The sequence below is a fragment of the Emys orbicularis genome, chromosome 10, assembly GCF_028017835.1.
Source record: "Emys orbicularis isolate rEmyOrb1 chromosome 10, rEmyOrb1.hap1, whole genome shotgun sequence".
Classification (NCBI taxonomy): Eukaryota; Metazoa; Chordata; order Testudines; family Emydidae; genus Emys; species Emys orbicularis.
Window position 1 is genome coordinate 63,436,501 of NC_088692.1, and position 13,834 is coordinate 63,450,334.

The window sequence follows — 13,834 nt, forward strand, 5'->3', positions numbered from 1 at the left end:
GTTCAGGGGCTGGCAGATAGCAGGGTTAAGGCAGGCTTCCTGCCTGCCCACTCTCGCTCCGCGCCGCTCCTGGAAGCGGCCGACCAACGTCCCTGCGGCCCCTGGGGAGGGGGTCTCCGTGCGCTGCCCCCGCCCCGAGTGCTGACTCTGCAGTTCCCATTGGTCAGGAACTGCGGCCAATGGGAGCTGCGGGGACGATGCCTGCGGGCAGCGGCGCATGTAGACCCCCTGCGCCCCCCGCCTAGGAGACGCTGCCAGAGGGGTGTGCCAGTCGCTTTCAGGAGCCACCCGAGGTAAGTGCTGCCCCCCTGCCCCCCACCTGCCCCCCAAACTCCTGCCCCAGCCTAGAGCCTGCATCCAAACTCCCTCCCAGAGCCCAAACCCTCACCCCCTCCTGCACTCAAACTCCCTCCCAGAGCCTGCACCCCAACCCCCTGCCCCAGCTTGGTGAAAGTGAGTGAGGTTGGGGGAGAGCAAGCGATGGAGGGAGGGGGATGGAGTGAGCTGGGGGCGGGGCCTTGGAGAAGGGGTGGGACAGGGGCGTGGTTGCAGGGAAGGGGCAGGGCAAGGGTCTTTGGGTTTTCTGGATTAGACAGTTGGCAACCCTACCGGGCAGGCATGTAGAAGCCCTGGCTGTGCTGGAAGAGTGTGCCCAGTAGTGCAGCTGGCAGCTTGCTGGGAACCAGCCAGCGCAGGCACAGAATTGCCCAATTGTCAGGTGGACTGCACCCTTGTGGCGGCTTGTGCATGTGTGGGGGCCCATTGACTATTCTGCCCTGGGGCCCGGAATTGCTGTCAACGGGTCTGTCTGACTACTATGGAGAAGAGTTGGCAGGCACTAGGCAAAAGCAGATTAAGCAATTGCTTAGGGCCCTGAGCAGCTCAAGGGCGGCCTCCCATATTTGCTTTTTATGTGTTGGAGAGGGGAAGGAAATATTCCTGCATAGGGCCCCTAGCGGGCTAGCACTGCCTCTGGGGTTTCTTGCACCTTCCCATTGAGCACATGGTGTTGGCTACTTAGAAAGAGGATACTGGAGCACATATTGGGTCTGACCCAATATGCCTTTCTTCCTAAGGGGGTCCTTAACTCTTGGGCCTATTGTTTCTACATGCAGAATCAGAAAGCGAGGAATCAAGACTAGCCACGTTTGCCCAGGGAAAAAGGCAAGAGGAGGAATAGCATGGGGACTCGGGAGGCTTCACGCACCAAAAGTGCGGGGGAGAAGGTAATTCGATCAATCGCCTACGGAGATCTGGCTTTAGTTGAGGAAGCCCCTTTCATTGTGGGTTGTAAGATAGGGCTTAAATTCTTAGAGTATTTCCCGGACCTCCACCCCCATGCTATTAAAAACTCCAGGGGATTTGAAAATATTGACGGGAGCTCTGCTCCTCCGGACAGCTCCTGCTGAATGTAGGGGAGGCACGTATTGGGAGAAAGAGGCTGTCCAGTTGGGCAAGGGGGAGTAGGCGTCTGCTTGCAGTTTACACCTTGCGCGGCACCTTTGTCGGTGCAGCGGTGGTCTTTACAGTGTGCTGCTAATGCATGCTGCTGAACAATGAAAGGGGGGGGGAGACGCTGTCCCTTTAAGACAGCAGGGACACTATTTTCCAGCAACGCCCCGACGCTTGGGTCTGGCTCGGTGGCTCCCTGTACCACGTGGGAGGAGGCGGGTCTGAGCGTGGGGGCGGGGTGTGGCCGATCGCGCGCTGTGGGCGTGTCCCCGAGCCCCGCCCCTCCCTGGTGCTGGCGTCGCGCGGGGGGAGGGCGGCGGAGATAGAGTGGCTGTGGCTCCAGGAGCGGGGCGCGCTGCCGGGCGGGCGCTGAGGCGGAACGAGCCGCCGAGTCGAGGGTTGGAGGAGCGGGCGGAAGCGTCTGCCTGTGCGGCGGACGAACGAAGGGAAGCGCTTAGCCGCCCCTCCCGATCCCAGTCCCTGGCCGGAGCGGATGCGCTGCGGTTAGGAGGAAGCGGCGGCGGGGCCTGGGTCAGGCGAAGATGGTGCTGGTGGGGGCGATAATCCTGTTCTGCTCCTTGGCGGCCGGAGCCGGAGGTAGGCACTGGCCGGGGCCTGGCACCGCGCGGTGTGTCTGCCGCTCCTTGTTGGGGGCAAGTGAGGGGAGTGCTCGAGGCCGGCGGTGGCGCTCCGCGTCTCCCTCATTTATAGCCTCGAAGGGAGCCCGGGGCCTCTTCTAATTCCTGGCTCCCGTCTTTGGAACGGATCTGGGCCCCGCTTCCCGGGATCTTCCCTTGAGTTACCGCATGTCAGGCCTGGGTTAGATCCGGGGGTGCTTCTCTTTCCCTCCCCCGCCAGATTTCTGGGCCGGATCCAATCCTTCCTGTACGGGCTCTTTCTCTCCCCCCCCCCCCCCGTTACTGGGCTGAGTCCAATCCCCGTATTTCCCGGTGATTCTTCTCCCCGCAGGTCACTGGGCTGAATTCTTCCTGTTCCTCTTCCTCCCCCGAAAAATCCCTCCGCTGGGTTTTGTTTTCTGCCCCGCGGTTCCTAGGCTGGGTCTGACTTCCCTTCCCCTCGTCCCCTGGGACTTTCTTTATGACCTCAGGATCTGTGCTTGCCCAGGTTCATTCCCTGTTATTCTCTCTAAATCTTCCTCCCCCGCCCGTTGTGTGACGGGAGCGATAAGATGGTCTGTGTTTGAGAGAGAACAAGGCGCACAAACAGCAGAGCATGGGGGTGGTTGTTGCCTGGTGAATCGTCTTTCCCCCTCAACAAGGCATGCAGTAAACCTCACCAAACTACTTTTAGGCACATACATAAACATCCCACCCCCACCCTCAAAAGGAAGAAATCTTCAAGAGAAAGTAGAGTGGTTGAAAGTTGAAAGCTATTGTGTTTTAGAGGTCTGGGAAGATGATTAGCCGTTTAACACTTCTTAAAGCTCCAGTTTCTATGTAGTAATTTCCCAGTTTTTGAGGTCACTTGAGTTTTTAAAGGCGGAAGTATGGTTAGTGAAAGAAGTTGGAGTTCCCTTTTCTGCTGTGGAAATAGAATATAAGAGCTGGGATTTCCTGGAATGGGACTGTAGTTCAAGCTAGGGGCTTAACTCTGTCCCAGGCCAGGGAACCCTAGCCTTGGAAGAAGCGCTGTTGCTTTTGACACAGTTTTTATAGTGGCTATGAAATGCACTTTGGAATTAGGAAGATATATAGGGAGGGTGGTTGGTTGTTTTGTGTGTGTGGTTTTTTTTGGATGACTCTGGAAATGGAAGGGTTAATGGCAGCATAGCTGGAGCAGTTGATGGAGGGATGGGTGGAGTAGTTGATAAGGGACTTCTGCTTGTTTGGCACTTATTCTGTTTGAGCTCTGTTTTTGTACATTTCAGTATTAATGGGATTGTGCAAAAGATGGCATTTTGGATGAATTGTAATAAAATGATTTTGAAGTAGTTACATGAAAACTTCAGAGCATAGTTTTTAGGATAAGCCAACAGAAAAATACTTCTAAGATAGAGCTGAGAAAGCAACCCAGTTTGCTGTCAAAACACACACTAATACTGCAGTATCTAGTACTTTATATAGGTCAGAATATAGACCAAGTTTTCCTACTAATGTTCCTGTAAGTTTGCAAATATTAGGACATGACATTTTTAAATAAGAATGTTTTGGAGTACTATTCAAGGGTTTTTCCTCAACACTTTATATAAATTGATTAAATTGTCCTGACACTAGGAGCATTTGAGATAGCTCATCCTCTGTTCTTAAAAATAAAATAATGCTTTCAATAGGAAGCTTTAAGTACACTAAGAGTAAACTTAGAATGTACAAAAGCAAATTCACAGGATGCAAATTTTAGGTCCAGAGCTGTCAATTTTATTTTAGAAATTCATATTCAGATTAGCCAATGAAAGAGGAATGGGGTCCTATTTATATATTTTTGTATAGGTTTGGGAAATGTATAAAACTTGTGGCCTATGTTTTTGTGTGTAAACATAATCAGCAAGGTAAGTAATATATTGGGATTGGTGTTGGTATCCATTCCTCCCCCTCTCCCCCCAGTGATGCATGTGACATGGATCAGGTATCATTCTCAGTTTTGCATTATATGTTGGAGGTCTAGAAGATACAAATATTTAAAAAAACAAATTATTTTTATTTAAATTGTGACTTTTTTTTTATTTTCATGTTGGTTTACTTTTCATTTTACAGTGGATGTGCTGTAGTTATTTTTGTAGTTTAACCTTATTATAATTGTTAAAGCAGCACAAACTCATACAAAAAGAACTATGTAAAAAGTGAATTGACAAAGGTAAAAACACAAACTCATACAAAATTGAGAAACAAATTGCCAACGCTCCATTTGCAACCAATACCACCTTCCAGTATAACGAATTTACACAAGAAAGTGGTCCTCCATCTGTGTTTACAGTCCAAAGTCATTAGGATTTATGCTCTTCAGTCACTTAGGTGATTTTGAAAATCCCACCCTCAGAGTACTTAAATACTTCTTAAAATGTTGACGTGTGCATATTAAAAGTTCATAGTTTTGTAAGTGACAAAGGTTTTATGCCACTAAAAGAAGCTTTCAGTAAAATACACTAGCCTTGATGCATTGAAATGAATGTACCTGCTTAAGTATTAGCAAGATTAGGTCGTTAATTCTCAGTGTATTGGGGTTTTTTGCTCATAACAGTTCTGTAAAATTCAAATATATCTATCAATACTGGCACCAAAAGGAGCAACGTTTATAGTTAATTATAACTTATAATCTAAAACTGTAGTAGTAACACACATTTTGTAAAACTGATTTGAAAGCCTTAACTTGATTTAAAAAAAAAAAAAAGATATTCATTTAAGTCATTTGACAAATCACCTTGAGTTAAATGGCTCCACCTTGCTTGACACAAAGTTTGTTTAGAAAACCACTTAAACTGGATACATGTTCAGTATCCAGTGACAACTGGTTTTGGTTGGGTTCCACTTTTTAAAAAGTACAGTACTGTCACTTTGTAAATTGTTCTAGGGCAAAATGATTATTGAAATGTCCTTATTATGATCCTTTCTAATTATTAATACACTTATTAATTAATAACATCAAGACCCATTCCTACAAACATATATACATAAGTGTTTAAGGATCAGGGTCTATACGAACTTATGTCAGTATAACGTCGCTGAGCAGTGCAGTTATATCAACCTAACTCCTCGTTTAGATAGCATTATGTCAATGGGAGGCTTCTCCTGTCAACATAGGTACCACCTCTTGGGGAAGTGGAATACTTACCTATACAGGATAAACTCTCCTGTCAGTATAGGTGGCATCGCCTACACTTACAGAGCTTAGTGAAAAGCCTGTCTTGAAGTTAGACCACTTTCTGTTAGCAAATTAAATTGTTTCAGCTGAGTAAATGTAGCATTCAGAAAACAAGTGATCCAGCTCTACAGTTACAGGATTAGCGTAATTAGCATATACATCCTTTTTTCATAATTGGAAGAAGTGGAATCAGTTGGGGATTTGTTTGAGAGAGATGCAGACTTGCTAGCTTCTGGCACCTAAAACTTTTGATAATTTTTAAAAGATAAGACTTTGTTAACTTAAAAGTTAGAAACTGGAATCCTGAAATTAGTTATTGCCTATAAGAAAGACAAGGTGTGTAACGTAATGTCTTTTATTGGACCACCTTCTGTTGGTGAGAGAGACAAACTTTTGAGCCACACAGAGCTCTTCTTCTGATCTGTTACTTCACCCACCTTGTTTCTCTAATATCCTGAGACTGACACAGCTACAATTACTTTTACTGCCTATAAGAATTTTTAATGTACAGTTCAAAAAGGTAAATTGAGCATGTGACAGGTTCGGTCACAGAGACTCCCCTTGGGACTGTCACCTGGCGTGCTGAGACTACCTCTGAGCCAGTTTTCCCTGCCAGCTTGGGACTTCAGAAGCCTGTCTTGTTGAGCCAGGTAAGGCTAATCTGCTGCAACACAGACCCAGGGTCTGAACCACGCTCCCAAAGCTGCATACTTAACTGATAACAGCTTAGAAAGTACTCCTGTCTCCAGCATCCAGACACCCAGCTCCCAATGGGATCTAAACCCCAAATAAATCCGTTTTACTCTGTATAAAGCTTATACAGGGTAAACTCATAAATTGTCCGTCCTCTATAACACTGATAGAGATGCACAGCTGTTTGCTCCCCCAAGTATTAATCACTTACTCTGGGTTTATCAATAAACAAGTGATTTTATTAAGTATAAAAAGTAGGATTTAAGTGGTTTCAAGTAATAACAGACAGAACAAAGTAAGTTACCAAGCAAAATAAAACAAAACACCCAAGTCTAAGCCTAATACATTAGGAAACTGATTACAGATAAAATCTCATCCTCAGATGTTCCAGTAAGCCTCTTTCACAGACTGGACTCCTTCCTAGTCTGGGCCCAATCCTTTCTCCTGGTACAGTTCTTGTTAGCTCCTGCTCAGGTGGTAACTAGGGGATTTCTCACGACTGGAACCTCCTTTTTTTTCTGTTCCATCCCCTTTTATAGCTTTGGCCCAAGGCGGGAATCTTTTGTCTCTGATCCCCCCCACCCCTCCTTCTAAATGGAAAAGCACCAGGTTTAAGATGGATTTCAGTATTAGGCAACATGGTCACATGTCACTGTAAGACCTCCTTCATTACCTTTATTACATATTTCAGAGTAGCAGCCGTGTTAGTCTGTATCCGCAAAAAGAACAGGAGTACTTGTGGCACCTTAGAGACTAACAAATTTATTAGAGCATAAGCTTTCGTGGGCTACAGCCCACTTCTTCGGATGCATATAGAGTGAAACATATATTGAGGAGATATATATATATATATACATATATATACACACACACACACACATACAGAGAGCATGAACAGGTGGGAGTTGTCTTACCAACTCTGAGAGGCCAATTAAGTAAGAGGAAAAAAAACGTTTGAAGTGATAATCAAGATAGCTCAGTACAGACAGTTTGATAAGAAGTGTGAGAATACTTACAAGGGGAGATAGATTCAATGTTTGTAATGGCTCAGCCATTCCCAGTCCATATTCAATCCTGAGTTGATTGTGTCTAGTTTGCATATCAATTCCAGCTCAGCAGTCTCTCGTTGGAGTCTGTTTTTGAAGTTTTTCTGTTGTAAGATAGCCACCCGCAGGTCTGTCATTGAATGGCCAGACAGGTTAAAGTGTTCTCCCACTGGTTTTTGAGTATTATGATTCCTGATGTCAGATTTGTGTCCATTTATTCTTTTGCGTAGATACTGTCCGGTTTGGCCAATGTACATGGCAGAGGGGCATTGCTGGCACATGATGGCATATATCACATTGGTAGATGTGCAGGTGAACGAGCCCCTGATGGTATGGCTGATGTGATTAGGCCCTATGATGATGTCACTTGAATAGATATGTGGACAGAGTTGGCATCGGGCTTTGTTACAAGGATAGGTTCCTGGGTCAGTGTTTTTGTTCAGTGATGTGTGGTTGATGGTGAGTATTTGCTTTAGGTTGGGGGGTTGTCTGTAAGCGAGGACAGGTCTGTCTCACAAGATCTGTGAGAGTAAAGGATCATCTTTCAGGATATGTTGTAGATCTCTGATGATGCGCTGGAGAGGTTTTAGTTGGGGGCTGAAGGTGACAGCTAGTGGTGTTCTGTTATTTTCTTTGTTGGGCCTGTCTTGTAGGAGGTGACTTCTGGGTACTCGTCTGGCTCTGTCAATCTGTTTTTTCACTTCAGCAGGTGGGTATTGTAGTTTTAAGAATGCTTGATAGAGATCTTGTAGGTGCTTGTCTCTGTCTGAGGGATTGGAGCAAATGCGGTTGTATCTTAGAGCTTGGCTGTAGACAATGGATCGTGTGGTGTGTCCTGGATGGAAGCTGGAGGCATGTAGGTAAGCATAGCGGTCAGTAGGTTTCCGGTATAGGGTGGTATTTATGTGACCATCGCTTATCAGCACAGAAGTGTCCAGGAAGTGGACCGTTTGTGTGGATTGATCTAGGCTGAGGTTGATGGTGGGATGGAAATTATTGAAATCATGGTGGAATTCCTCAAGGGCTTCTTTTCCATGGGTCCAGATGATGAAGATGTCATCAATGTAGCGCAAGTAGAGTAGGGGCGTTAGGGGACGAGCTAAGGAAGCGTTCTAAGTCAGCCATAAAAATGTTGGCATACTGTGGGGCCATGTGGGTACCCATAGCAGTGCCGCTGACTTGAAGGTATATATTGTCCCCAAATGTGAAATAGTTGTGGGTGAGGACAAAGTCACAAAGTTCAGCCACCAGGTTAGCTGTGACATTATCGGGGATACTGTTCCTGATAGCTTGTAGTCCATCTTTGTGTGGAATATTGATGTAGAGGGCTTCTACGTCCATAGTGGCCAGGATGGTGTTTTCTGGAAGATCACCGATGGATTGTAGTTTCCTCAGGAAGTCAGTGGTGTCTCGAAGATAGCTAAGAGTGCTGGTAGCGTAGGGTCTGAGGAGAGAGTCCACATAACCAGACAAGCCTGATGTTAGGGTGCCAATGCCTGAGATGATGGGGCGTCCAGGATTTCCAGGTTTATGGATCTTGGGTAGCAAATAGAATACCCCTGGTCGGGGTTCTAGGCATGTGTCTGTACAGATTTGTTCCTGTGCTTTGTCAGGGAGTTTTTTTAGCAGATAGTGTAGTTTCTTTAAGTAATCCTCAGTGGGATCAGAGGATAATGGCCTGTAGAATGTGGTGTTAGAGAGCTGTCTAGCAGCCTCTTGGTCATATTCCAATTTATTCATGATGACGACTGCATAGGAAGGCTTGTAGGTAAACAAAGCCATCTACAGTCAATTGTCCTAGTCAATGGCAGCCATCAAGATTCTAAACCACCATTCATGGCCCACACTTTGCATAATTACAATAGGACCTCAGAGTTGTGCTTTATATTCCTAGTTTCAGATACAAGAATGATGCATTCATACAAATAGGATGAACACACTCAGTAGATTATAAACTTTGTAATTATAACTTACAAGAGACCTTTTGCATGAAGCATATTCCAGTTATGTTATATTCACACTCATTAGCATATTTTCATAAAATCATATGGAGTGCATTTGGTTCAGGGACTATTCAGTGACTTACACTACTATTGCATTCACAAGCAAGGCAATAGTCAATGATGCAGGGTGGAGTGCGGGGTGTTCTTGACAACATTTAGCACACACTGCTCTCACAGAAAACTGGTATGAAACAGGATGCAACTATTAAATGTTATTGAGTTCCAAAAGGAGTTGCTTCCAGTCTTCAAAGGAGGTGAATATAGTCCATGTCTTTCTGGTTGTGGGATAGAAAATGGGCCTGGGTTTACTTCTGGCCTGTAAAGTTAACCTGTGTGATTGGCACACGGGTTTGAGGATCTGGATTGGCCTCGTCCAATTGTGAGCCATACTACAAAGCTATACCTGAGTTACTATATCCTTACCAGTGCTGTGTTCACTCATGTCACTAGGACTTCTGGGGTATAGTCCGTGCTTCTTTGTGCTGTGGTAAGCTGAGCTGCTCTGATTCTTTTGCAGTGAATTGTGAGAGAACTTGTCTGTCCTTGTGGGCTCATGGGTGGAATTGTGGGAAGACCTTTGGAGGACTATTGGCATTTTAAGAGATTTAGTCTGCATCCTCACTGCAGAGCGGGTGTGTTATCAGCCCGAACAAAAGTGGCACTTGCGCTCTAATCTATACCCCCAGCCAGACAGCTAGGATTTAAAGCATCACCAACCTCATGTGAGAGGGTTTTGTGTGTGATGGGGAGAAGGAATTTGGGGTATGTCTACACTGGAAACTTCAAAGCGCTGCCCTGGGAACGTTCCCAGGGCAGCGCTTTGGAGTGCAAGTGTGGGAGAGAGCTCCACAAGGGATTAGCTCCGTGCGCTTCCAGCGCTGGGAACCTGTCTACACTAGTGCTTTAAGGCGCTCAGACTTGCTGCAATCAGGGGGGTGATTTTTCACCCCCCTGATTGCAGCAAGTCTTGGGTGCTATAAAATGTTAGTGTAGACAAGCCCTTAGAAGCAACACCTGAGTAAGAGTCTTAAAAGTCACTCTTAATCCTAGTATGATGCAAACTTATATGGGATATAATATATGAAATCTTTTTTCACAAAGGTTTATCTAAAAAGTTTGTTATTGTGAGGGAACACTATCAACTTGAAATCTCTAATCAGTTTCAAATGAATTAAAGGTAGCTTCAGGTACTATATTTGTCAGAGTCCATCTGCCAGTTCTTGTGAACTTAAAATCATAGTTTCCTATTTTTTGTTTTTCTCCTGTTTCTATGTGAAGGGCATACACACACACACCCATAGCGAAACAATGAAACTACATTTGATAGCAAACTAAGTAAACACACTGAAAGTATACTTTTCTCTTTCAGTAATAGAGAGCTTGTCTATACGGCCACTTAGTATGTGGCAAGATGAGGTGTAAATCTACAGTGCTCTTGGAAAATGTATGTGGAACTTTAAGTGCACAGTAGCAGGGTCCACGTGGCCAGTTGGAGCATGGCGTTTTAGAGCACTAGATTTATATCCCAGTTTTCTACATGCCAACTCTACAGAGACATATCTTAAACTTTAACTAACAGTAGAAGCTAAAAAGAAATGTTTGTGTCCCTTTAAGAGATTTCTTATCTTTTCTACTGGAGAAAGCAGCATGACAGTGCAGAATATGGAAGTTCTCTTTAGCTCGAAAAAAGGCACCAGCAATGCAAGCTTCCCTATTAATGCAGCTTTGTAAAATTCTGTTCAACCTTTCACCTTGATGAAGGTTAAATGTTATCTTCACATGAGCAAATAGGTTTTCATGAACATTTACCAGTCCAGTTACAAATGTTTTTTGCAAGTCTTCTCTAATGTAACTCTGTCTTCAGCTGAAGACAGAATCTCTCTAGTGATGAGTAGTTCACTCCCTATGCTGACATTTACAAAGCTGCCAATCAATGATGACTCTTGCAATGTGGACAGCTGTCCTGTAGGAACTAGGCTGAGGACTGTTAACCAGTTTCAAATAGCCTGTCAATCATACATCAGATTTTGTAATGACTTTTGGCTTTTTTGGACTGGGTTTGAGCTACTGACTTCAAAGTAAGACTTGTCTTACTATCAAGCAATCTGTGTAGTCCTCAATGTAGTTTTGAGTTCAGTAGATTATAATAAGGATTACTGTATGCTTTGTAGATGAGAGATTGTATTTTATTCACAACAGTGATTTACATCTTCATGAAAGTGGTGAGGAACTTTTCCACTTAGTCTTGTGAACTATGAAATTGCGTGCCAGTGTTATAGAAATCTGATCATACCAACTATAAATATTAATTATTAGCGTCTGAAATCTATAGTAAACTGTTTAGTGATATTAGTTTAACTTCTTTACTCATGTCTTTAACTCTATATACTATTGAATTAAATTCCACAGATTTGGGTCATCACTTAGCCTGCAGGTTTGTCATGCCATGGAAAATGTCATAGATAGCAAGATTTTTCCTCTTTGTCTATTGCTTTTTTGTCTGTGACTCATCTTGCAGCAACATCTCTTGTCCAGTGGGCCTGGGCCTTGCTCCCTGCTCTTTGTATTGTGACCTGACATACCAGGTCACAGAGCTGCTCAGGTCTGGCCAGCCCGCCCCTCTGTTTGGGTTGTGCAACGCATATTCATAATGCCTAGAGCAGGGCACCACCTCCACATATTGGGCTAACTCTCCAGCTCCTGCCCCAGGCCTTGCCTCCACACAGGGCAGGGATTAGGGTTGTGCCAGGGGTGGAAGATGGTTAGTTCCCCCTCGGGGGGGCAAAGAGGGCATTTTTATCAAATCAGGAGCAGTCACAGTAAATGTAGTATCCTGTGACTTTTACTGAATTTGCTGTGATCAGTTTTTTTGATCAAAAAATACCATGACAAATCTGCAGTCCTAGTCATTGCTAATTATTGTTGTGGGCACACATGGTGCGTCCCAGAGAAACTACTGATGTGAGTGCCACTGTTTAAAGTAGGAGAGAACAGTTATCAGTATAACTCTAATTTTTAAAGGAAGATAGAGGCCCGATTTTTAATTTAAATATGTGCGTGCACAATGCTGCAATTTTTCAGCTGCAGTCACACCTGCATATATGACATTTGCATTGTTTCAGTGAAACTATTTGAGCTAACACTTGTAATATCTTAACATAAGCTTATCACATAATTTTCCACATAAAGCAGTTTTTTGGGTGAAGTATAAAGGGGGGAGCATGTTCACATTTAATTTTTCCTCAAACATCTGGCATACTTCCCACTTTATTCAGTGGTAAGTTTAGTGTTCTAGAAAGGTTGCAGGTAATACTGGCGAGAGATGTGGTATAGGTACAAAAGAAGTACAGTAGAATCTCAGAGTTATGAACATACCAGTTACAAAGTGACTGGTCAACCACACACCTCATTTAGAACTGGAAGTTCGCGATCAGGCAGCAGCAGAGACCCCCAAAAAAGCAAATACAGTACAGTACTGTGTTAAACGTAAACTACTACTACAAAAAAAAAAAGAAACTAAAAAATTGACAGGGTAAGGAAACGGTTTCTGTGCTTGTTTCATTTACATTAAGATGGTTGAAAGCAGCATTTTTCTTCTGCATAAAGTTTCAAAGCTGTATTAAGTCAATGTTCAGTTGTAAACTTTTGAAAGAACAACCATAACGTTTTGTTCAGAATTAGGAACATTTCAGAGTTACAAACAACCTCCATTCCTGAGGTGTTCATAATTCTGTGGCTCTACTGTACCACAGACAGCTGTGCAAACTTCAGACCACCCTGCCAAGGTACCTCAATCGTGATATGAAAGGACTACTTCTAGGACTTCTCTAACACCTCTGCTGGGATTGATTACAGAGTGGTCCGTGATAGTAACTGTGTGGTGTGGCAGGGTTATTTATTAGGAACAGCGTGAGTACCAACTCATTTTTCATAGGCCACCAAACAGCCATGATGTATCGTAATATATTCTCTATCAAGAGCTTTACAGATGAATAAACACAATGGGTGAGATTTTTCATCCCCCGCAAGCCAGGTAGAAGGGATAGTGTGGTGAAACTCTAAAATCTGGATTTGCCCAGGGAGGAATTCTCCCAGCCTGGGAAGTGAGGAAGACCGTCACAGATGTCCTGTCCTCCCATAAATCCTGGGAGAAAAGAGTGAAGCTGTAGCATATAGTGCTGTACTGATGGTGCCCATAGGTAACCAGTGGCTGAACTACTGTAATTTAGTCCTCTAGTTATGTCTGTTACGCGTCAGTAGCTCAGAATTAGGAGGGTGCAAAGGTGGCTTGAAGCTACCTTGTCACCCCCTACCTCTGTGTGTGAGTTGTTTGCTGTCTCTTTGTGCTATACCTCTATCTTAGTCACTTTCTGTAGTCAATTGGATACTAAATGTAGACCTAGGAAAATGGTTGAAAGTAAAAAAAAACATTTGAGGGAAATAGGGAGCGTGGGGATTAGGATTAACAAAAATGTCACTTATTGGGGTTTATAAACTTGGTGAAAGTTGTTCATATGGATGCACACTGAACATAGTTTAACAATGTGGTGATAATATTTTAAATCATTTTTAGTACTTTTCCCTTCCTCTTGCCCTCTGTATTCCTGCCCAGTCTTTGAATTTACCCTGCTACTACTTTACCGTATTTCACGACCTCTGTAATTAATGCTAGCAAGTTTTCACCTGTCTTGGAACAACATTTGTGACACAGAGCAATGTGTCATATCTTATGTTTAAGGCTGCGTTGTCTGTCACGGAAATCATGGATTCCATGACTTTCCGTGACCTCCATAACTTCTGCAGCCACCAGTGCTGGCCCAGGGG

At 44.2% G+C, this 13,834-nt stretch overlaps 1 protein-coding gene across 1 annotated transcript in view; it reads left to right on the forward strand.

Annotated features, from left to right (window-relative positions):
* Positions 1–1,829: 1,829 nt before the first annotated feature.
* Positions 1,830–13,834, forward strand: part of ADAM10 (ADAM metallopeptidase domain 10) — a 113,607-nt gene continuing 101,602 nt past the window's right edge. The window contains exon 1 of the mRNA XM_065411553.1: positions 1,830–2,049. Coding sequence (XP_065267625.1) covers positions 1,995–2,049 — 55 coding nt within the window. The 5' untranslated portion in view covers positions 1,830–1,994. The remainder of the gene's footprint in view (positions 2,050–13,834) is intronic.